This window comes from Salvelinus alpinus, chromosome 30 (assembly GCF_045679555.1).
Source record: "Salvelinus alpinus chromosome 30, SLU_Salpinus.1, whole genome shotgun sequence".
Lineage (NCBI taxonomy): Eukaryota > Metazoa > Chordata > Actinopteri > Salmoniformes > Salmonidae > Salvelinus > Salvelinus alpinus.
In genome coordinates this window covers 31,080,151-31,104,986 of record NC_092115.1, presented here as the reverse complement: position 1 = coordinate 31,104,986, position 24,836 = coordinate 31,080,151, and the positions used below count along the sequence as shown (strand labels likewise).

The window sequence follows — 24,836 nt, the reverse complement described above, 5'->3', positions numbered from 1 at the left end:
TGCCCACAAATGTTCTATTGGATGAGGTCAGGGCTTTGTGACGGCCACTCCAATACCTTGACTTTGTTGTCCTTAAGCCATTTTGACACAACTTTGGAAGTATGCTTGGGGTCATTGTCCATTTGGAAGACCCATTTGCGACCAAGCTTTAACTTCCTGACTGATGTCTTGAGATGTTGCTTCAATATAGCCACATCATTTTACTTCCTCATGATGCCATCTATTTTGTGAAGTGCACCAGTCCCTCCTGCAGCAAAGCACCCCCACAACATGATGCTGCCACCCCCGTGCTTCACGGTTGGAATGGTGTTCTTCGGCTTGCAAGCATCACCCTTTTCACTCCAAACACAACGATGGTCATTATGGCCAAACAGTTCTATTTTTGTGTCATCAGACCAGAGGACATTTCTCCAAAAAGTAAGATCTTAGTCCCCATGTGCAGTTGAAAACCGTAGTCTGGCTTTTTTTATGCCGGTTTTGGAGCAGTGGCTTCTTCCTTGCTGAGCGGCCTTTCAGGTTATGTCAATATAGGACTCATTTTACTGTGGATATAGATACCGTTGTACCCGTTTCCTCCAGCATCTTCACAACGTCCTTTGCTGTTGTTCTGGGATTGATTCGCATTTTTCGCACCAAAGTAAATTCATTCGTCTCCTTCCTGAGCGGTATGACGGCTGCGTGGTCACATGATTTTAATACTTGCGTACTATTGTTTGTACAGATGAACGTGGTACCTTCCAGCATTTGGAAAATGCTCCCAAGGATGAACTAGACTTGTGGAGGTCTACAATTTTTTTCTGAGGTGTTGGCTGATTTCTTTTGATTTTCCCATGATGTCAAGCAAAGAGGCACTTTGAAGGTTTGAAGGTAGGCCTTGAAATACATCCACAGGTACACCTCCAATTGACTCCAATTATGTCAATTAGCCTATCAGAATCTTCTATAGCCATGAGGTCATTTTCTGGAATGTTCCAAGCTGTTTAAAAGGCACAGTCAACTTAGTGCATGTAAACTTCTGACCCACTGGAATTGTGATACAGTGAATAATAAGTTAAATAATCTGTTTGTAAACAATTGTTGGAAAAATGACTTGTGTCATGCACAAAGTAGATGTCCTAACCGACTTGCCAAAACTATAGTTTGTTAACAAGAAATTTGTGGAGTGGTTGAAAAACGTGTTTTAATGACTCCAACCTAAGTGTATGCAAACTTCCGACTTCAACTTATATTTAAAGAAGTATTCAGACGCTTTGTTATGTGAATCAAAATATAGCTCAGGAGCATCCTGTTTCCATTGATCATCCTTGAGATGTTTCTACATCTTGGAGTCCACCTGTGGTACATTCAATTGATTGGACATGATTTGGAAAGGCACATATAGACAGGTCTAAGGTCCCACAGTTGACAGTGCATGTCCAAGCCATGAGGTCGAAGGAATTGCTCGTAGAGTTCCGAGACAGGATTGTGTCGAGGCACAGATCTGGGGAAGGGTACCAAAAACATCCTGCAGCATTCAAGGTCCAAGAACACAGTGGCCTCCAACATTCTTAAATGGAAGAAGTTTGGAACCACCAAGACTCTTCCTAGAGCTGGCCACCCGGCCAAACTGAGCAATCGGGGAAGAAGGGCCTTCCAACAGGATAACAACCCTAAGCACACAGCCAAGACAACACAGGAGTGGCTTCGGGACAAGTCTCTGAATGTCCTTGAGTGGCACAGCCAGAGCCCAGACTTGAACCCGATCTAACATCTCTGGAGAAACCTGAAAATAGCTGTGCAGCAACGCTCCCCAGCGTTGAGGATCTGCAGAGAAGAATGAGAGAAACTCCCCGAATACAGGTGTGCCAAGCTTGTAGCGTCATACCCAAGAAGACTCAAGTCTGTAATTGCTGCCAAAAGGTGCTTCAACAAAGTACTGAGTAAAGGGTCTGAATACTTATGTAAATGTCATATTTCAGTTAAATGTTTTATAAATTAGCATGTCTAAACTGTTTTTGGCTTTGTCATTATGGGGTATTGTGTGTAGATTAATGAGGGGGAAAAAAATATTTAATCCATTTTAGAATGAGGCCGTAACGTAACAAAATGTGGAATAAGTCAAAGGGTCGGAATACTTTTTCAAATGCATTGTATATGAAACCCTACCCTCCGCTCAGGGTAGATCAGAGACGGGCTCAAATAGATATCAAATACAGGCAGCCTTAAAATTGGGAGTGGATCTTGTCTGGCGGTGGTTATGTGATGTGCTTCCCTCTGACACACTATCGTTTCCCCCAGAAAGGCCCAGGTGAGACAGGAAGATAGAGGGTGGCGTTGGATGGGCTCTGTCCTGCCGCCCTCCACCATCCGTCTGGCCATATTGATTGTACTCTGGAACAGGAGTGATTAAAGAGACCAGGAGGAAAGGAAGGAGAGAGAAGCAGGGAGGGTGAGAACTCAACATTACTGTACCGCAATGGGCTGGTAATATCAGGAATCAAGGTAAGACCCAGACTGTCGAAGTAACAATGTTTATTGTGGCAACAGGGGCAGGCAAAGACAGGTCAAGGCAGACCGTGCCATTGATGACACGGGGGAAGGGATGAGCCTAGAAACAGAAGACAAGGGGCAGTCAGACATGGTTTTGACTCTAGACACAGAAAAGTTCCGAAAAATATGGAGGGTACAGGGCAAAAGAGGACGAACAGCAGAGGGGCTAATGATCTTGGAGGGGGGGGACAGGTCTCAGCTTCCGGGGGTGTGGCCGCAGCCCTATAGCAACATGCCAGTGCCTCAGACTTGACCTTCTTGGATACCGGTCAGTGCTGCAGAAGCGAAGTGGCCCGGGCCTTACTGAACCCCTCTCGGAGGTCTTGGTACTCTGCGGAGGGAACTCTCCGGGGGAATTTCCAAGCCCCCAGGAAGACGTCCCGGGGCAGGCAGAGCTGACTGCAGGCAATGAGTGTGGCAGGACAGGCTCCAGCCCACGATGGCACCATTAGCCCAGTCAATGGAGGGATTGTGTTGCTGGAGCCAATCCCAATACCATGGGAACCTGCGGGGACTCAACCAGAAGGAATAGGATAGCCTCGCTGTGGTTCCCCGACACTCATAGGCTGACAGGGGTGATCCGGCCTATAGAGCGCCCGTCCAGCGCTCTAACACCCATGGGAATGGAGAGCTGTTGAGTGGGGATGCCCAGCTCGGACGGTGGGGTAACGTCCATGAGACTCACATCGGCCCCCGAGTCGATGAGTACCTGGAGAGACTTGGACTGGTTGCCCCACAGCAGGGTGGCATAGAGAGGGGGGAGACTAAGGGGAGAAGAACAATTATCATTCAGACCCACCAGTGTACGCACTCCAACGAATGAGCTAGCTCTCTTGAAGGGACAAGACACAAAATGACCGTCAGTATCGCAATACAGACAACTCTGGGTCTCAAGTCTGCGTACGCATTCGGCTGGAGACAGTCTAGCCCTGCCGAGCTGCATCGGCTCGGGAAGAGGTGAATCGACGGTCTCCGGAGGCTCTTGGAGGGACACAGGTAAGCACGGATCCTTTCAGGGACATCCGGAGTTTATCAGCTCAAGGTGGGATCCCTGAGTGAGCGATCGGTACCGCAATCGAACCTCCTCCCTCCTACATTCCCGTAGCCGACTATCGATCCGGATGGTTAAAGCGATGAGTGAGTCGAGACCCGTTGGTAGTTCTCGGGCTGCCAGCTCATCCTTTACCTCCTCTGATAATCCATGCAGGAACGTGTCGAACCGCACTTCCGGGTTCCAGGTACCCTCCGCTGCTAGCGTGCGGAACTCCACCGCATAGTCTATCACACTGAGGGTGTGCTGCCGGAGCTGGAGTAACTTCCGGGCAGCCTCTCTCACGGACACCGGAGCCTCGAACACTTTTCTCACCTCCGCCACTAATATTTTTCTAACCTTCGCCACGAATACCTCTGAGGCAGACTGTTGCTCCCAAACCGCCGTGGCCCAGGCGAGTGCCCTCCCGGACATCAGTGTAATAATATACGCAATCGTTGAGCGGTCCGAGGGGAACCAAGAAGGCTGCAGCTCGAAAACAAGGGAGCACTGGGAGAGAAATGCCCGGCAGGTTCTGGAATCTCCATCATAGCACTCCGGGGGAGGTAAACGGGGTTCCCGGGAAACTGGGGTGATGGCACTGCTACCAGACGGGTTACAGAGGGGCTGGGAGGTTACCCTTCGTGGCTGGCTGCCTAGAAGGCAACCCACAGACTTGCTCCCGCAACATGTCCAATGCTTGGTCGTGACGTTCGGCCGTGGCCTGGAACCCCTCCATCATGCCGCGAAGCAACTCCTCATGCCTACCAATGGTGGCTCCCTAGGAGGAGATGGCATAGCGGAGCTGGTCCAAGTCTGCTGGGTCAGTCATGGCCAGTTCGTACTATCAGAAATCAAGGTAAGAACCAGATGCAGACTGTCGAAGTAACAATGTTGATTGTGGCAACAGGGGCAGACAAAGACAGTTCAAGGGAGGCAGGGATCGAAAATCCAGGGTAAGGCAAAGGTACAGGACGGCAGGCAGACAGGCAGAGTTCAATAATCCAGGGGTGGAGCAAAAGTACAGGACGGCAGGCAGGCTCAGGCAGAGAGGTCATGCGGGCGGGTACAGGGTCAGGACAGGCAAAGGTCAAAAACCAATAGGACGAGAAAAGAGAGGCTGGAAAACGATAGGCGCTGACAGGAACGAACAGACAAAACACAGGTATAAATACACAGGGGATAATAGGGAAGATGGGTGACAACTGAAGGGGTGTGGAGACAAGCACAAGGACAGGTGAAACAGATCAGGGCGTGACAGGTAATGCTTATACACTGATACAAGGCATCTGGAAATGGAAAATAATGTTCCCGTAACATTGTAAAGAGGTTGTCAGTATGTTTGGTGCTGAGGAAGGGAGTCATGTGTTAAATGGAGTGTGTGTGTGTGTGTGTGTGTGTGTGCGTGTGCGTGTGCGTGTGTGTGTGCGTGTGTGTGAGCGTGTACTGCATGTGCATGTGTGCATCCATGTGTAAGTGTATGAAAATAGCTTCAAATTCATGTCCCCTGCAATGCAGCTCAGTCCAGTCCAGGCTCCAGCCCATACAGGCTATTTACATTCAGCCCATGTGCTGCAATGGAGATCTAGCCATCAGTGTCCCCTGTCCCACACCTCAGTCTGCACACACAGTATTCAGCTGCCCAGGACATCTAACTACTGCACAGTAGCCCGCCCCTGTGAAATGCAGTGTATCACATCCATTACATTACAAGATAAACCAAATACTGTGTAAGACAGATCAACAATGAGTGTAGCAATCCTATATTGAGTGTACAAAAGATGTGATTAAACTAAACCAAAAACAGATCAAATTTAAAAATCACACAGATGAAAGGCTCCACTGTCTGATTGGATTTTTTTTCACAATACTTTAGCGAAGTGGTATTCAAAGTCGGGGGAACTGCAGTGGGGTCGCCAAAATGTACAGCCGGAATATGTTACTTTTTGGGAAACCTCACAAAAGTCACAGAAATGTGAGTCTAAAAGTCTAAGAAGCAGTAGATCTGTTCTATATGCACTAGTTCTATACTTCACTTTTTTTTTTCAAGTTTTGTTTTTGCGTCTTTTACTTTTGGTAAATACAGCTTCAAAATAGCTGAAAATACAATATTTGTTGTTATATTTCACAGCTGTTCAGATGGTACGATGATTTTCTACAATATACTTGCTTGTTTTGTCACAAACTGAAATTAGGTGAAATATTATACATTTTTGCAACCAGGAAATGGCACAGCAACTTCTGCATAGTGCATCTTTAAGAGTACAGATTATTGTATGGGACAATATACAAACGTTTTTAAGAAAGACAATTTGAAAGATACTATTTTATTGAGTAAATGTACTTATTGTTTTCTTTTCATTTTGAGAAGAAAGGAAAATGCAATGAATTTAAGGTTATTTGTTGATGGAAAAATCTAAATGTACAGATTTTAAAGTTGTTTCATTAGATTTGGGGTGGGGGTCGCAAGAAATTTGAGAAAAAAAAATTGGGGTCCCTGCTGAAAAAGTTTGAATACCACTGCTGTAGGGGTTTTGAGGAGTCAACAGTCACAGCTACAGTATAACACATCTTTCTGTACGTCTGTCACACAAATGCACGGGCACGCACACACAGAGAAAGTATATATCTCTTTCCATCTGACCGCATGTTAGAGAGCCAAAGAGCACCATTCACAAAGGTAAGGTTCATGCCTTCCACAAAACACTGTAACAGCTAACTGAAGGGAGCACTGACAACCAGTACATCTGAACTTAAAACACACTGTGTGACTGTGTGTGTGAGATAGAGGCAAAGGTGGGCTTCAGTAAGTGAAATTGTGTGAGACAAGATGACAGTATGCTAGAGTGTGACAGAGAATGAATGAGGAGAAATAAAGGGGAGTGTATAGGGAAGGGAGAAATGTATGTGTGTGTGAGAGTGTGTGTGTGTCCGTGTATCTGTGTGGGAGAGGGAGATAACAGATGTGACTGTTGTTAAGCTATGCCTAAGTGATGCGCAAACAAAACAGACTAATCTAATGAGAGCTGCTGGACTGACCGGCAGGCAAGCAACACACACAACACACACATCGTTGCAAGCACACGCATGCACCCACGCACACAAACATGCACGCAAACACGCACACACACAAATGCACACACACAGCTCCCACCCAAACATTCACTCCGCAGCCTGCCATTCTAATCCATCATTTGCCTGTACAGATGGGACTGGATTCTATTCATTCTGTGTTTGTGTGCACAGTGTGAAATGGAAGTGACAACCAGCTTCTCAGGTTAGCAATAATTTCCTGTTGGGATGATTGATTGGAATCCTGGCTTCACCTTGTTAAGTCATCTGACAGATGCATTTCCAATTACTCAAAGCAGAGCCATGTATAGCTTACAGATACATACAGTGAGGGAAAAAAGTATTTGATCCCCTGCTGATTTTGTACGTTTGCCCACTGACAAAGAAATGATCAGTCTATAATTTTAATGGTAGGTTTATTTGAACAGTGAGAGACAGAATAACAACAAAAATATCCAGAAAAACGCATGTCAAAAATTTTATAAATTGATTTGCATTTTAATGAGGGAAATAAGTATTTGACCCCCTCTCAATCAGAAAGATTTCTGGCTCCCAGGTGTCTTTCATACAGGTAACGAGCTGAGATTAGGAGCACACTCTTAAAGGGAGTGCTCCTAATCTCAGTTTCTTACCTGTATAAAAGACACCTGTCCACAGAAGCAATCAATCAATCAGATTCCAAACTCTCCACCATGGCCAAGACCAAAGAGCTCTCCAAGGATGTCAGGGACAAGATTGTAGATCTACACAAGGCTGGAATGGGCTACAAGACCATTGCCAAGCAGCTTGGTGAGAAGGTGACAACAGTTGGTGCGATTATTCGCAAATGGAAGAAACACAAAAGAACTGTCAATCTCCCTTGGCCTAGGGCTCCATGCAAGATCTCACCTCGTGGAGTTGCAATGATCATGAGAATGGTGAGGAATCAGCCCAGAACTACACAGGATGATCTTGTCAATGATATCAAGGCAGCTGGGACCATAGTCACCAAGAAAACAATTGGTAACACACTATGCCGTGAAGGACTGAAATCCTGCAGCGCCCGCAAGGTCCCCCTGCTCAAGAAAGCACATATACATGCCCGTCTGAAGTTTGCCAATGAACATCTGAATGATTCAGAGGACAACTGGGTGAACGTGTTGTGGTCAGACGAGACCAAAATGGAGTTCTTTGGCATCAACTCAACTTGTCGTGTTTGGAGGAGGAGGAATGCTGCCTATGACCCCAAGAAACCATCCCCACCGTCAAACAAGGAGATGGAAACATTATGCTTTGGGGGTGTTTTTCTGCTAAGGGGACAGGACAACTTCACCGCATCAAAGGGACGATGGACGGGGCCATGTACCGTCAAATCTTGGGTGAAAACCTCCTTCCCTCAGCCAGGGTATTGAAAATGGGTCGTGGATGGGTATTCCAGCATGACAATGACCCAAAACACACGGCCAAGGCAACAAAGGAGTGGCTCAAGAAAAAGCACATTAAGGTCCTGGAGTGGCCTAGCCAGTCTCCAGACCTTAATCCCATAGAAAATCTGTGGAGGGAGCTGAAGGTTCGAGTTGCCAAACGTCAGCCTCGAAACCTTAATGACTTGAAGAAGATCTGCAAAGAGGAGTGGGACAAAATCCCTCCTGAGATGTGTGCAAACCTGGTGGCCAACTACAAGAAACATCTGACCTCTGTGATTGCCAACAAGGGTTTTGCCACCAAGTACTAAGTCATGTTTTGCAGAGGGGTCAAATACTTATTTCCCTCATTAAAATGCAAATCAATGTATAACATTTTTGACATGCGTTATTCTGGATTTTTTTGTTGATATTCTGTCTCTCACTGTTCAAATAACCCTACCATTAAAATTACAGACTGATCATTTCAATGTCAGTGGGCAAATGAACAAAATCAGCAGGGGATCAAATACTTTTTTCCCTCACTGTACATGATAGAGGTCGACCGATTATGATTTTTCAACGCCGATACCGATTATTGGAGGACCAAAAAAAAATCGGCCGACTTTTTAAAATGTATTTGTAATAATGACAATTACAACAATACTGAATGAACACTTATTTTAACTTAATATAATACATCAATAAAATCAATTTAGCCTCAAATAAATAATGAAACATGTTCAATTTCGTTTACATAATGCAAAAACAAAGTGTTGGAGAAGAAATTAAAAGTACAATATGTGCCATGTAAGAAAGCTAACGTTTAAGTTCCTTGCTCAGAACATGAGAACATATGAAAGCTGGTGGTTCCTTTTAACATGAGTCTTCAATATTCCCTGGTAAGAAGTTTTAGGTTGTAGTTATTATAGGAATTATAGGACTATTTCTCTCTATACCATTTGTACTGTATTTCATATACCTTTGACTATTGGAAGTTCTTATAGGCACTTTAGTATTGCCAGTGTAACAGTATAGCTTCCGTCCCTCTCCTCGCTCCTACCTGGGCTCGAACCAGGAACACCGACAACAGCCACCCTCGAAGCAGCGTTACCCATTGCTCCACAAAAGCCGCGGCCCTTGCAGAGCAAGGGGAACAACTACTCCAAGTCTCAGAGCGAGTGACGTTTGAAACGCTATTAGCGCGCACCCCGCTAACTAGCTAGCCATTTCACATCGGTTACACCAGCCTAATCTCGGGATTTGATAGGCTTGAAGTCATAAACAGCGCAATGCTTGAAGCATTGCGAAGAGCTGCTGGCAAAACGCAGGAAAGTGCTGTTTGAATGAATGCTTACGAGCCAGCTGGTGCCTACCATCGCTCAGTCAGACTGCTCTATCAAATCATAGACTTAATTATAACATAATAACACACAGAAATACGAGCCTTTGGTCATTAATATGGTCGAATCCGGAAACTATCATCTCGAAAACAAAACGTTTATTCTTTCAGTGAAATACGGAACGGGTCCGTATTTTATCTAACGGGTGGCATCCATAAGTCTAAATATTCCTGTTACATTGCACAACCTTCAATGTTATGTCATAATTATGTAAAATTCTGGCAAATTAGTTCGCAACGAGCCAGGCGGCCCAAACTGTTGCATATACCCTGACTCTGCGTACAATGAACGCAAGAGAAGTGACACAATTTCACCTGGTTAATATTGCCTGCTAACCTGGATTTCTTTTAGCTAAATATGCAGGTTTAAAAATATATACTTCTGTGTATTGAATTTAAGAAAGGCATTGATGTTTATGGTTAGGTACACGTTGGAGCAACGACAGTCCTTTTTCGCGAATACGCACCGCATCGATTATATGCAATGCAGGACACGCTAGATAAACTAGTAATATCATCAACCATGTGTAGTTAACTAGTGATTATGATTGATTGATTGTTTTTTATAAGATACGTTTAATGCTACTAGCTAGCAACTTACCTTGGCTTCTTACTGCATTCGCGTAACAGGCAGGCTCCTCGTGGAGTGCAATGTAAAGCAGGTGGTTAGAGCGTTGGACTAGTTAACCGTAAGGTTGCAAGATTGAATCCCCGAGCTGACAAGGTAAAAATCTGTCGTTCTGCCCCTGAACAAGGCAGTTAACCCACCGTTCCTAGGCCGTCATTGAAAATAAGAATGTGTTCTTAACTGACTTGCCTAGTTAAATAAAGGTGTAAAAATACAAAAATAAAATGTTTAAAAAACTGCCAAATCGGTGTCCAAAAATTCCGATTTCCGATTGTTATGAAAACTTGAAATCGGCCCTAATTAATCGGTCGACCTCTAATACATGATACATACCCCTTTGGAATGGTCACCTGCTGCTCTGATTTTCGACTGCGTCCCATAGGGCTCTGGTCACATGTGGTGCACTATATAGGGAATAGGGTGCCATTTAGGACTCACCTGTACAGCATCACATCACTGGGTGCTTCATAACAGTGAGAGACAACAAGGCTTAGCCTAGCTGCTATTTCCAACAACAGAAACCTCCACTGTATTAAGGATAAACTCACATGGCAGCCAGCAGCATGACTCAGCTTCGGTTAATCTAATCAAAGAGACCAATCAAATTAGCCACACGATGCTAAACAGGCCAATTCAATATACCTATGTCGTCATACTCAGTCCTTACTGTACTCACCCCTGATTCAATTATGAGGTAATTCCTATCATAAAGTAATTGGATGCCATGGTGCTATAACATTGCAGGGCTGAGCTAGCCTCACAGCAGAGACTATATGAGCCTACTCTATGTGACCCTGGGGGGACAGGGAACCAAATGTTTCACTTCAGAATAGAACTGCATACTGATTTCTTCAAGCCATACATGAAAAATCTTTATTGTGTTGATCAACACGTTCATCGGCCAGTCAGACAATCGAGTGCCTTTGGAACTGTATCCTCAGACAATTGTACTGTTGTCCTCTCAGAATGTTGTGTCTGTTGGAGTTTGTGTGTGTCTATGAGTGAGTGGGATATCTGACACCATATTGTGATCTGTGGTGTCTGGCAAAGACAGATTTGTGGTCATATACAGTGGAATATACATTAGCAGCTTGCTTCAGGCCTATTCCAAGAATCCCGTAGGTGCTGGTAGGGTATAGTTCAGCTGTTAGTAGTGGTGGTCCCCATTCTCCTGCCCCCTCTCCACAGTGGCAAAAGGAAGACAGACATGCAAAGTCATAACCCTCCCAGCCTGCTCCCCTCCACCGGTTGACAGGCTCATTAGAACAGACAGTGTGAACCAGGTTCTGGTTACCTCAGGGCTCATCTGGGCCAAATGGCTTGGTGATTCTCTGTCTCTCTCTGCAGATTATAGTAAAACATGTTTTGGGGCAAATCAAAACACAAGAATGTAGACATTTCCAAAATACATCAATAGCCTGCAAAGTATTTCTTCCCAAAACTATGCAAAGGACTACCAGCTGGTGTGCAATATTGTGTGTTAATCTGATGCTGCAGTTTAGTCACAGCAGAATTCACAGTGTGGGTGTGACTGGAAAAACAACTGCAATTCGCCTGGATGGAGGAATGGAGGATGATGATCAAAACAGAAATGTAGCAATATGGTTTGGTTTAACAAAATATAGCAGATTAAGACAAAACAAGCCCAGAAAATAAAACATTCAAAGACTTTACCTTAAGTTATCTGAAGTCTTGCACGTACGCAACTGGCGGGCAAACTTGGCTAGCTAGCAGTTTCAGCACCACAGCCAGCCAGCTGTGTGACAGAAGCACTGCAAGACTATTGAACTGATGCATTGACTATTTGTCAACTAAATCCGTGCAAAAGGCTCAGAGACTATTTATTTATGAACATATTCATCATGGCGGCAGGTAACCTAGTGGTTAAAGTGTTGGGCCAGTAACCGAAAGGTTGCTAGATCAAAACCCAAACTGTCATTCAGCCCCTAAACAAAGCAGTTAACCCACTGTTCCTAGGCCTTCATTGTAAATAAGAATTTGTAAATAAGAACTGATTTGCCTAGTTAAATAAAGGTAAAAATATGTTTTTAAATGGCAATCACTCAGACCATATTTTGCATGATATCGAAATATGAATAACTACGATATTTTATTGAAAGGCTGCATTTGGTTCAGGCTGTATGCTATTACAATGCAAAACATATGAATACCTCATGGGCTAACAACTGACTCAGCCCGAAATATGCGAAGTCACCATGGTAACAAGGAATGCAATACACCTAGGTGCGCGAGGGGAGCAATTTGTGCACGTTTCCCACAAGCCATAACCAAAATCGAATCAACATCCAATACACTAATATATTCTTACACCGTATGTAATAACTTGGATGTATCTAACATACAGTGCATTCGGAAAGTATTCAGACCCCTTGACTTTTTCTACGTTTTGTTACTTTACAGCCTTATTCTAAAATGTATTTTTTTAAATTCTCTCATCAATCTACATACAATACCCCACAATGACAAAGTAATCAGACCCTTTACTCAATACTTTGTTGAAGCACCTTTGGCAGCGATTACAGCCTTGAGTTTTCTTGGGTATGACGCTACAGGCTTGGCACACCTGTATTTGGGGAGTTTCTCCCATTCTTCTCTGCAGATCCTCTCAAACTCTGTCAGGTTGGATGGGGAGCGTCACTGAACAAGGCCCTTCTCCCCCCATTGCTCAGTTTGGCCGGGTGGCCAGCTCTAGGAAGAATCTTGGTGGTTCCAAACTTCTTCCATTTAAGAATGATGGTGGCCAGTGTTCCTGGGGACATTCAATGCTGCAGAAATGTTTTTGGTACCTTTCCCCAGATCTGTGCCTCAACACAATCCTGTCTCAGCGCTCTACGAACAATTCCTTCAACCTCATGGCTTGGTTTTTGCTCTGACATTCACTGTCAACTGTGGGACCTTATATAGACAGGTGTTTGCCTTTCCAAATAATGTCCAATCAATTGAATTTACCACAGCTGGACTCCAATCAAGTTGTAGAAACATCTCAAGGATGCTCAACGGAAACAGGATGTACCTGAGCTCAATTTCGAGTCTCTTATCAAAAGGTCTGAATACTAATGTAAATAAGCTATTTCTGTTGATTTATTTGTAATAAATTAGAAAACATTTCTAAAAACCTGTGTTCGCTTTGTCATTATGGGGTATTGTTTGTAGATTGATGAGGGGAAAAAAACACATTTAATCCGTTTTAGAATAAGGCTGTAACGTAACAAAATGTGGAAAATGGGAAGGGGTCTGAATACATTCCGAATGCACTGTACACGGGAGCTTTAACAGTCAACACCAATCTGTTCTCTGTCAGGGATCTATCCGGTGTAGCCTAATCCTGGACACCTTGCTGGTGACTACGATCACGTTGGGGCTCAGATTGCCATTCGAATGCTTCTCTATTATGTAACTGAATTGAATTAATGCCTAATGCCGTTCTCTTACGAAATCAAATCGCACACGTTGAACAATGACCATTAGTCTTGTTCTTCTTCTTACAAAGCCTAATCGCAAATGATCAATTTACCAATCAGACAATTCGATTGATATGATAAACTTGTCCAAAATGCTACCAAAATTGCAAATTAGGCAAAACCAAACTTCCACATTATAGGCTACATACACTAGAGCCCACTGGCAATAGTGCAGATCAAGCACAGTCTCAGTAAAACAAATACTATAAAATAGAATTATGTGTTACAAAACCATTAGTTTACAATAGGCTAGTAAGGTTAGGTGCAGTGCATTATATGCTACAATGCATCGAACGCTCTGAAAATCACTGGCCAAACGTGAGAAGCAACCTACCTGTGCGCAGGTTGAAGGAAACTCTGGCTTCGGCGAGGTACGGGGTATCGCTCTTGGACCGGACTCTCCTGATCGGCCGTCGGTCTATATGTTCCTCTGGAGAAGCCGCCATCAATTTGACCAGCGTCCAGTGACGACTGGAGGGTTGGGACAGACACAGAGCCACCGCCGCTCACGAGGAGGTACTGATGGGGAGGGAAAAAACTGAACGGGTAGAGACCGGAGAGGGAGATGTGACTTTTGAAGCGAGGTGGAGCCGCCACTACAAAGCTCCTTAACCCAACAGCAGACAGAGGAGAATGAGAATGGAAAAAAGGGAAAAAATTATGAATAATCAAGTAAATGGCCTACATTTTCAAAATAGCCTATCCAATACGGATTTGTGGAGTTAAATTATAAATATAAGCTCCTGTATGGATGTATCAGCAAGTGGAAATCTTGTCTGAGGTCAGGGGAGATTTAAAAAAAAAAATGTACACCACCAGAGGGCACTATAAACTAAACTAGCCTACAACTTTCCCCTCAATAGTGGATTTTGGAGCGGAATCTTCAATGCTTTGCGACAGCAAGGGAGTCTTTACGGTTTTTCAAATTAATTACATTAAGAAAAGTAAATAAACTCTGCCTCGCCATCTGGTAACTCTGCTGGGTATGTATGGACGTGTTATGCATGAACTCGAGTTATTCTGAAAAAGGCAATTACATGTAATGATCGTTGTAGAACTTATTTGCCTGCATGTAACATTTTTACTTTTGGTGTTTAGCTACTTTTAGTATTCAAGATGGCTCTTCTTTATACCCCTGTTTTCAAAGTTTTAGAAATGTAGGCTATAGTATCGTTGAGGAAATTATATTTATTTCTTCAATATTCTGTTCATTTTTATAAAAAACGATTTGATTTACGAGCCGCAGCTGATTTGAGTTTGCTCACTGACAATCACAACTTTTAACACTTCTTGTGTAGACTGCTGGTCTGGACACGTTTTAGCCTAAATACCATTTAGAATGCGTAATCTTATGCCCACGCAAAACTTGTTCAAATTCAAGGCTGTCATACACAACGCGATGTAAAATGTAACAAGTAAATATGTATATCGCAGCCAGTTGACATTGATCAGGCGCTGGTGATAATTCTCAATCCCACATTCAAACAAGTAAATTACACGATGAGGATACGTGTATAAATGACCGTGGCCTTAAAAGTTGATCAATGCAAATGTGTAATGATATAGTTTGTCCATCTGTGTCACCTATATTTAACTAGGACAAACTATTCTAAGGCAGTCAGAAAATAATTATCCTAACATTCTGTCTTCTCTTAGAGCTGTAGTGACAATGATTCTTCGACATCTAGTTTCAATTGGACTTGGTCCTCGCGTGTCTTCTCCAGTGACACGTGGGCCTTTGGTAGAGCTGACCAGGTCTGCCAGTTCAGGTAAGGTCCTACCACATGCATGAGCTGAATTCATAAGTTCCTCTTTTCATCCAGGCATGTAGTGCTCTACATACATTGGCTTTACATTCTAGTGTACATTGTAGTAGGCCTAGGCTGCTGCTGAGTGAACAGTCTAATGCAGGGAAGGGCAACTCCTCAGATCAATCCCCCCCCAAATTAAAAAAGAAATAAACTAATTTGGTTGGGCATCAGCAGTTTTTCTATTGTTATGTCAGTCACTGACAGTCACTCAATTACCCCATGTCAGCTAAACATTTTTAGATTGCTAAGGTAGTCTAGCCAGCTATCTAAACTTGTAATCATGGTCGAATTACCGACCAGGCCCAATTGATTTTGTTAGTCACTCTCACTCAGCTATCATATTCAAAACTGCAAACTTTTCTCTCCGCCCCATGGGAAAATGAGTAGAATTGCATGAAATGAACTCTAAAACCCCCCAAAATGTCTCCCCGCTGTTAAGAGGGTGGCGGAGAAAATGTTTTGTTCGCAAGTTGGGCGGGCCTCCCAACAAAATTTTACTTGGGGCCCCCAAAAGGCTAGGGCTGGCTGGCTCTGACTGCATGTGTAGGTACGCAGACCCCCAAGCCACTGCGGCCCCTCATGATGAGTTCAGGTTTCTGTGGCCCCCCAATCAATGATTCCCATCCCTGCTCTTGTTAATGTATACATTTTTATCTTCTGTAGATATGTCTGAATTCCGAAAGGTCTTCTCTAAAGCCAGGCACATAGCCATCATTACTGGGGCGGGTGTGAGTGCAGAGAGTGGAGTGCCTACCTTTAGGGGTGCTGCGGGCTACTGGAGGAAATGGCAATCTCAGGTAATGTAAAACAGACATATGTAACAGTATAACTTTAGTACGTCCCCTCGCCCCGACACGGGCGCGAACCAGGGACCCTCTGCACACATCAACAACTGACAACCACGAAGCGTCGTTACCCATCGCTCCACAAAAGCCGCGGCCCTTGCAGAGCAAGGGGCAACACTACTAATAGGTTTCAGAGCAAGTGACGTAACTGATTGAAACGCTACTAGCGCGTACCCGCTAACTAGCTAGCCATTTCACATCCGTTACACATACACAGACCTACAGACATTCATTTCACAATCTTTTCATGCTCATGTACACGCAGACATTTACATAATGCTATAAACACTCCCCTCCGTATGTATTTGGACAGTGAAGCTAGAATTTTACATTTGGCTCTATACTCCAGCGTTTTGGATTTGAGATGTTTCATATGAGCCGTCAGTACAGAAGGGTATTTTCATACATATCAGTTTTACCCTTTAGAAATGAAAGCACTTTATATATCTAATCCCCCCCATTTGAAGAAGTCATACGTTTTTAGACAATTTCACTTATAGGGTATTAAAGTAGTCAAACATTTAGTGTTTGCGTGCTAGGAATATGGGACCAATGACTACATCAAGTTTGTTACTCTACAAATACATTGGATGCATTTGCAGTTTGTTTGGTTGTGTTTTGGATGATGTTTTGCCCAATAGGAACTGAATGGGGAATGATGACTAGAGTAATTCTTTCGAAGTGAGTAAATAAGATGTTTCTGAACAATTTAGAAAAATCATGAATTAATAGTGATGAGTGAGAAAGTTACAAAGGCTACAACAACACATGCTTACCTCTCACGATGACCAATAGTTCGCTTTTTTGGGGAGGTATGATCTTTGTCCGTCTCACTCATCATCATTCACAATTCATGATCGTGGCCGTGACCCCACTCTCCTAGAGTGTCTTGGTGAATTGGTATATGCAAAAAACACATTTCCAATTCATACATGCATTTAAAAATGTTACCATAACACATGGGCTCAAGAGTATTATTGTTTTTATGCAATGGGTTACCAGCATTAAAAAGCAAGATTATTTCCTGAACCATACATTTTTCAACAAAACGTGGTGCTACAATCACAAACACTGGTGGTCAATTGCAATTTTAGCCATACCCTGGTCATTAGTTCAATTCGTATTGACTGCCATGTAAAGTAAAACTACCCAAGTGCTGGTTGATAGTTCCAGAACTTTGTAGGTTGCTATGGCAAAAAAAAGCTGCATTTCATTTCATTTGACCTGTTTTCTATTGACATTTCTTTGTGTATATCCATAAAAATGATGCCAGCTGATTCATGATTTCGAGTGGCTGAGAAAAGCTCTGTCTGTCTCGTCCTGACTCCCGACACGTTCATTACTATGGGACAGCTGGAGATTTGTTTCAATATTGAAATTCAATGTCGCAAATGTCGAAGAGAAAGACCGCAAGGTTTATACAAATGTCCGCTGTTGAAAATCAAATGCTAGTCTAAAAGAAATGGGAGATAATGTCGATATGCTTTTTATAGTGGAGATCAATTTTATAATTGCCTGGCTGGGCTGATGAGACAGTGGATTGCGCAGTCAGATGGAACAGAGTAAATTGGCATTTCAACGTCATATCTTTAGCCGGTGGTAACATGAAGAAAAGACACCGTCTGGAATGTGGTTTTAACCAATCAGCATCCAGGGTTAGACCCACCCGTTGTATAATGTCCAGAATATCATGGGCAGGATAGACTCTACGGGAATTCCAAACTACCCGTTGTATAAACGCTTGTACATGTGTGAAATAGGATAAATATAAGCACCCACATAATAATAATAATTTATTATTATTATTACTTACAAATAGTGACTCAAATGACACAATACATTATTCACATTCACTTTCTATTGGGCAAAACATAATCCGAAACAGAACCAAAGCTGTAAATGCATCCAACAAGTTTGTAGTCACAAGCTTTATGTAGTCATTGTGACATTCTGTACTGTCGCCTTACATGAAACGTTTGATCTCAAATCCAAAATGCTGGAGTATTGAGACACATTTAAAGTGTTAGCTTCACTGTCCAAATACATACGGAGGGGAGTGTACTCCCGTGTCAATGGATTTGTCTTGACAACAACAATGAGGAGGGGGGAGGGTTTAGGCGTAACCACGGTTACTGTGTGCAGTTCCCAGGGAGAGCTGAGGAGCTGGAGCCAGTATCAGTTAATCTAAGTAGGACAGTCTCATCAGAGATTCACTTTGAGAGAGAGAATCAAAACAAACCTTCAACTTGTGTTTGTTCTATCCTATGCCCCCAAGTGTTTATTTATGGGAGCTTGTTCACACTCTTTTAAATATGTGAAAATGTCATGTTTATTTTGTTTTTTCCCTGAGATCTCTATATCTACAACTCAACGTGCCTTGCCGTTCTCTGCTCTAACTATGACCCAGTCGTCCCACCTGCTATTTACCTAGTCACTTACTCTCATCCAGTCTGCCCATAACAATGTAGACTTATCCCATCCATCTCCACCCTGACACCCTTAGACTCTACCTCATCCTGTGAACTCTGTTCCCTAACCCTCCCCACCCATGTCCCTGTCCATCTCTGTCCACAGGACATAGCCACCCCTGAGGCCTTCTTTCGGAACCCTTCCCTGGTGTGGGAGTTCTACCACTACCGACGAGAAGTGATGCTGAGTAAGTCGCCCAATAAGGCCCACCTGGCCATTGCAGAGTGTGAGGCCCGGTTGAGGAAGCAGGGCCGCTCTGTGGTAGTCATCACCCAGGTCATAGATGATCTGCACCGCCAGGCCGGATCCAGACATGTCCTCAAGATCCATGGTGAGAGGGCTAGGCTGGGACAGGGCTAAGCGGGTCTTTTAGATGGCTGGAATGGGCTGGGCAGCAGGGATTGGTTCAGACAAGGCAGGCAAATATGTTTTAGAAGGCACTGTTTCAAGAGAGGCTCCATTGTTAATAAGTAAGCTCACAAGATGTACTCAAATAATTAGCCCTCGCTCGAGTGGTGGCTTCCAAAGCTTGTTGTCAAACGTTGAACATAAGATAAGGATAAGATTGACTTTATTGTCCCTGAAGGTAAATTCTACTTGGACAAATGTTGTCATTATCCGCATGTTTTTGAGAGACTTCTCCAAAGTGTCTGGACGGTGCTCAGTTCTGTTTTTCTCCCTGGTGAATCATCAGGAAGTCTGTTTGAGACGCGCTGTGTGAGCTGTGGACATGTGGCTGTGAACCAAGGCAGCCCAATATGCGCTGCCCTAGAGGGGAAAGGGTAAGCAGCAGTACAGCGCCTCAGTACAATACAACCACCTGCTCAGGCGAATCTTCTACATTGGATGTGTAACTTGACTTTTAGAAAAATGGTTGTCTTCAATTGTTCCACAGTTCTCCTGACCCAGATACCAGTGACGCCAAGATTCCCCCAGAGGAGCTGCCACGGTAGGGGAGGATTAGTATGGTTCTGTCTATTTGTTGACAAGTCTACCACAGAAAATCCAAGCCACAGTGATAAAATCTTTTCCACATGGTGGCGGTAGTGTTATTTGCTTTTAACTTGACCTCTTCTCAATCCTAAGTAACCATACACCTGTTATGTGTGATGTTTGCCTGCGTCACACATAACGTGTGTGATGTCATCCCTTGGTGGTTTTATGTGCAGGTGTGAGAAGATTGACTGCCATGGTCTGCTCAGGCCCAATGTGACCTGGTTCGGGGAAACTCTGGACTCGCACGTCTTAACCAAGGTGGAGACGGTGCTGGACACCTGTGATCTGTGTCTGGTGGTGAGTTGGCCTCATAGTCGCTGGATAATCTTGTTGCTATATATCTCAATCTTTATATACACACTTTAGTATGTGGTAAGTTTTTGTCATACGCTGTAGAGACAGAGCCTGATGTAAAGCACCACACACCTGAAACGGATGTTCAGACCAATGTATAATATACATACATATCTCCTATATGGCTTTGCTGGTGCCTATGCCCTATATCTGCCCGCAGGTTGGCACCTCCTCCATAGTGTACCCGGCAGCCATGTTTGCCCCCCAGGTGGCGTCCAGGGGCGTGCCAGTAGCAGAGTTCAACATTGAGACCACCTCTGAGACCACACGCTTCACGTAAGCCACAGCACACCACTATCAGAAAATGATATGTTTTTGTCGTAGTACAAGTTTCTTTGGGGATTTTCAATTTATTTTCTTGATGTGCAAAATACAAATACATTTTGTGAAGTCAAATAGTTTTTTTTTTTTAAGTTAAACGGGATATATTTAATCAAATAGGGATTCTTCGTCAAAACGGAGCCTGATAAAGTGTGTTTTATTCATGATTCTACTGCATCGTACAGTTTGTCAGGTTTGAAATCAGTCAGCGTTATTAGCTCTTTGGTCTTAGATCTGATTGATCAGATGTGTGTCAGGGAAATTAAGAACCAAACACTTCCTTAGGGACACTGGTGAGCATTTCTCAGATTTCTCCTTTATCCTTGCTTTGTCGTGTGTGTGTGTGTGTGTGCACCGTACCGTGCTTCTGCTGTACAGGTACCATTTCCAGGGCCCGTGTGGGGCCACGCTACCCCTGGCGTTGGCGCGTCACGAGTCTGAAGTCGTCTGAGCGGTCAAGGGGTGGAGTCTGATGGTGTCCGAACCTCTGGGGCTCCTCCCATATCCACTCCACCGCCGTTTGATTCCATGGTGATTATTCCCTTATCCGAAAAACATGCCTTAAGACACTTTCAAACGCGCTCCTCTTGGTGGAGGGAGCGCTGCTATCTGCAGCAGAGGACTGAATAGTCTTCTGGATACTTATTCGGTTAACTAAACTGGAACTGAGATGTTATGTGTTATTGTCTCTTCTTGAAAGGCAGAAAAGAGTATTCAGCTGCAATAAGGAGAAGTATTTCTTGATATAGGATGGACAAATGTTTTCTTCTCCGGAGTTTTGAGCGTGTCATGTCTTTATACATCATAATATAATAGTACATGCCATTTAGCAGACGCTTTTATCCAAAGCGACTTACATTTACATTTTTACATTTAAGTCATTTAGCAGACGCTCTTATCCAGAGCGACTTACAAATTGGAAAGTTCATACATATTCATCCTGGTCCCCCCGTGGGGAATGAACCCACAACCCTGGCGTTGCAAGCGCCATGCTCTACCAACTGAGCCACACGGGACCAGTCATGTAAGCATACATTTCTCTCTCTCACTGCTAATTCAGTATATTTCAGATGTACAGGCTTTGCTGATTGCTCTGTTTTTGTGACATTAATGAGGCCAGTGCGCATGCTGTACATGACACACACACATTATATAACATGCTGATGTAGCTTGTGAGATCAGATGATATTATTCTTTGTAGCGTACAGTAATATAATCATATAGCTGAACCTTTTTCTCACTCTCTATGGAGGATATACTGTATTAACTCCCAACACAGTACAATACCTAATCCATGTGCCTGGCCAACTGTTTTCCACAACCTTGGCCAAATACACACAACCATGACCAAATACATGCTTTGAACCTCAAGTACATAGCAACGTCACAGAGAGAGAGTCAGTTCATTGAACTGGCTATTGCTTAACCTGGACTATTGTGTTCCCGTCCATGTACAGTATTTACCATATCAATATCTATCAATAGTTCTACTGTGGTTACATGGCATGAGAATGTGTTAAAGGGCTTCATCCTGAAATATCCCTTTATCTACTTCCCTAGTGTAAGATGAACTCGTGGATGAAAATATCATGTCTCTGCATACAGTTTGAAGGAAGTTACTAACTAGTGTTAGCGCAATTGCTACTAGCGTTAGCACCATGACTGGAAATCTATGGTAACTGCTAGCATGCTAGTAGATACCATAGACTTCCAATCATTGTGCTAGTTAGCATTGGCTCGCAAATTGCCTCTAACTTCCTTCATACTGCATGCAGAGACATACAAATGGTATCCATGAGTTCATCTGACTCCGGGGAAGTTGATCAAATCATTACCAAAATCCCAAAGTGTCCCTTTAAAAATATAATTTGTATTACTCATTGAATATATTGTTTTGCCTAATCACGCACAATAACTCTGTTGTTGGAAATGTTCTATACCGAACCAAGTGTATACTTCGATATCATGATTGTATTTGTACTTTTTTACAACTACTGCTAGCTGCTTTAGGTGTTTTTGCTTTTATGCAACGTAATGAGATCTCATGCAACGCTTCAAAATATAATACTGTCAACAACATTATGAATTCATTTGCATTACTTTTGTCCTTTTTTCCTCTCACACAATTGTATCATCACTGCAGTCTTCATAATAGGCTATATGTAATTGGGGGAGTTTGCATTCCCAAAGCTAACAGTAGATGCCAGTATGTAGACTGTAGATTCAATAAAACTCCTCTGAACAGACAGAGAAGCCAGGAGAGTCTGCAGTCAGTCAGGCTATCTCTCAATTAGAATGCATGGGTAAGAGGAAATATAGATTTGTATTCTTCTGGGACAATATTTTGCTCTGCTCAAGGTGAAGTGAACACTAGCATTATTTCCGTAGATAGCAAAACCAGAGAGCTCATTTGGACCATCATAATGTTGTACATTAGCTTTTTAATTTTACGTGTGAACTACTCGCCATTTTGACGGCATAATCCTGGTCCTTTGATGACCATCTTTAAGCTATTTTAGTTATTTATCTGGTCCTCTGTCTATTCTGAAATGAGTCTCCATTTGTATTGATCTATTGAGTGAGTGAGAAACCTAATGAAACCAGAGAGAGCATGAGGTGGAGGCATGGCTATGGGAGAGGATTTGCCTGCTAAGGTCCAAGCAGGACAGACCTCTCTTACAACGCACAAGGTCAAAGGTGAAAGGTCATACAGAGGGAAGGACCTCACTTAGAATGTCTTATTGAAAACATCCACAAAGATGTGGGGGAAAAAGAGACCACGGTAAACATCCCAAAACAATACAGGCAAGTTTACTCATCAGAGGTGGTTCTGCCTGACTCATTACTGTTGATTTGGTTGTTGATGGCTGAGGTTAGTGCATATTGTGTGAGAAAAGTTCCCATCCAGCTGAGTCACCATCTGTTTAAAGATCTGAATCTGTCCTTATAGGCCTGGTTGATGAGAAATCGAGGGGGAAGGAGAGACTGACAGGGAGGTTACCTGAGCACTGTGTGTGTGCATGGTTGCACCAGTGTGTTCCAGTTTGTGTGTCCCAGTGTTTGTCTATGTTCCCCAGTGTGAATGTCCAGACTTAATGGCATGAGTCTCATGTTCAGGGTCCTCCAGTGTTAGCGAGAGATAGCGAGAGGAGAGGTTATTATGAATCACTGTAAGAGCTGAAGTTCCACACTAATTATTCTAAAACACACAGTTATGATGGCAGAAACTGACATACGGGTGTCAGTGAGGATTGGGAGGTTATTACTGTGTCTGCGTATGTCATTTCTAGTTAATTTGTGAGATTTGGAAATGGCTAAATCTGTCAGATTTACAGAAATGTTGATTATTTAGCATTACCCCTGTGAAATAAACATAACCGATCATAATGCAGCTGTAGGCCTACTGGTCCGTGGTCCCTACATGTTAATCTGAACAGGCAGGCTGTAACCTCGAACAGACCTGTGTGTGTGCGTGCCTGTGTGCGAGTGAGCGAGGAGTCATGCAGGGCCAGCTCATATCATGCCCACCATGCACCCAGCGCTCTCATCAAATTAGTGTCTGGCACACACACACAGGCAACCGAGGGAACCAAACACACAATACACACATACATCAGAACCCTGTTTAGAATCATATGTTCCAAAAATATCCCATCCCATTTCCCATTCATTAAGGAATAATTCCCTCTTCTTCATTGCTTCTCTCTGCTTCATTTCTTTACCCACAATCCCCTACTGTAAATGTTCATTATCATTGATGATTATCATCATAACCTTTCTCCTACTCTTCTTACCTCTTTCCTTTGATTTTGTTTTTCTTATTCTCTACCTTCTACTAACAGTGTGTCTAATGTCAGGAGTGAGGTGAAATCTGTCTTTCACATCATAAAATTAACTAATGAAATAGACAAAGGGATAAGGTTCTTCTTGCATTGATAGGATGATATAGTTGTTTGACGCCTCAATTGAGCAGGCCTGCTGGAGTGTGAGTGGTGATATTGGCAGTGACTGGAGGTCATACAAGAATGCAGGAGAGAGGGATGAGATGGTAGATGTGTAAAGGTCCCTGTCTGACCCAGCAGCCTGCAGGTTAATAGAGCCATCATCATTGGTATCACTTCTGCAAATATCCCTGTGTCTCTTTGAATGATGAAGTAGATTGACTAGGAGACCGGCTGAAGTGTGTGTAAGAGAGAGAGTTAATAAAAGGGAGATAAACTGCGCATGTTGAATCTGGTGAAGGGACTTGATGACATCTATTTGGAGTGTTTGAGTTTTGAGATGGTTGAAGGTGGCATTTGGGGTCAGTTGTGTGTGTGGTGTGTGTGTGTGTACTTCAGAGTGTATGTCTTTGCCAGGGATTGGTAAGGAGGGGGGAACATTCATGTTTCTCTTTATGCAGACTGACAGGACTGTCAGAGCTATCCAGGTCAGCAAAAATATCCCATGATTATGACCCATTCAAAGAGCATAGTAGCTTAGTAAAAATAGATATGATTTGAATCACCTACAAGA

At 43.4% G+C, this 24,836-nt stretch overlaps 2 protein-coding genes across 4 annotated transcripts in view; one reads left to right on the top strand and one right to left on the bottom strand.

Moving 5' to 3' along the window:
* LOC139560441 (phosphatase and actin regulator 1-like) overlaps positions 1-14,229 on the bottom strand; it is an 88,917-nt gene extending 74,688 nt beyond the window's left edge. Inside the window, exon 1 of one of the 2 annotated variants that reach the window (XM_071377221.1) lies at positions 13,860-14,229. In XM_071377221.1, coding sequence (XP_071233322.1) covers positions 13,860-13,971 — 112 coding nt within the window. In that variant the 5' untranslated portion in view covers positions 13,972-14,229. The remainder of the gene's footprint in view (positions 1-13,859) is intronic. The other variant, XM_071377222.1, reaches the window with a different exon arrangement.
* Positions 14,230-14,361: 132 nt separating this feature from the next.
* LOC139560442 (NAD-dependent protein deacylase sirtuin-5, mitochondrial-like) lies at positions 14,362-22,400 on the top strand. 2 transcript variants are annotated; one of them, XM_071377224.1, is made up of 9 exons: positions 14,362-14,508; positions 15,182-15,294; positions 16,000-16,133; positions 18,756-18,981; positions 19,345-19,432; positions 19,546-19,599; positions 19,820-19,943; positions 20,161-20,276; positions 20,700-22,400. In XM_071377224.1, the coding sequence occupies exons 2-9, from the start codon at positions 15,195-15,197 to the stop codon at positions 20,770-20,772; spliced, it is 915 nt and encodes a 304-aa protein (XP_071233325.1). In that variant the 5' UTR covers positions 14,362-14,508; positions 15,182-15,194; the 3' UTR covers positions 20,773-22,400. The 2 variants fall into 2 exon arrangements, with proteins under 2 accessions (XP_071233325.1, XP_071233324.1); XM_071377223.1 differs by lacking the exon at positions 14,362-14,508 and adding an exon at positions 14,520-14,564.
* Positions 22,401-24,836: the final 2,436 nt, after the last annotated feature.

Bases quoted from the DNA above. Each gene is read 5' to 3' on its own strand.
- LOC139560442 (XM_071377223.1), top strand. From the start codon at position 14,530: ATGAACTCGAGTTATTCTGAAAAAGGCAATTACAT. The intron at 16,134-18,755 runs GTAATGTAAAAC...CTCTGTCCACAG, and splicing joins GGAGGAAATGGCAATCTCAG to GACATAGCCACCCCTGAGGC. The intron at 20,277-20,699 runs GTAAGCCACAGC...TCTGCTGTACAG, and splicing joins TCTGAGACCACACGCTTCAC to GTACCATTTCCAGGGCCCGT.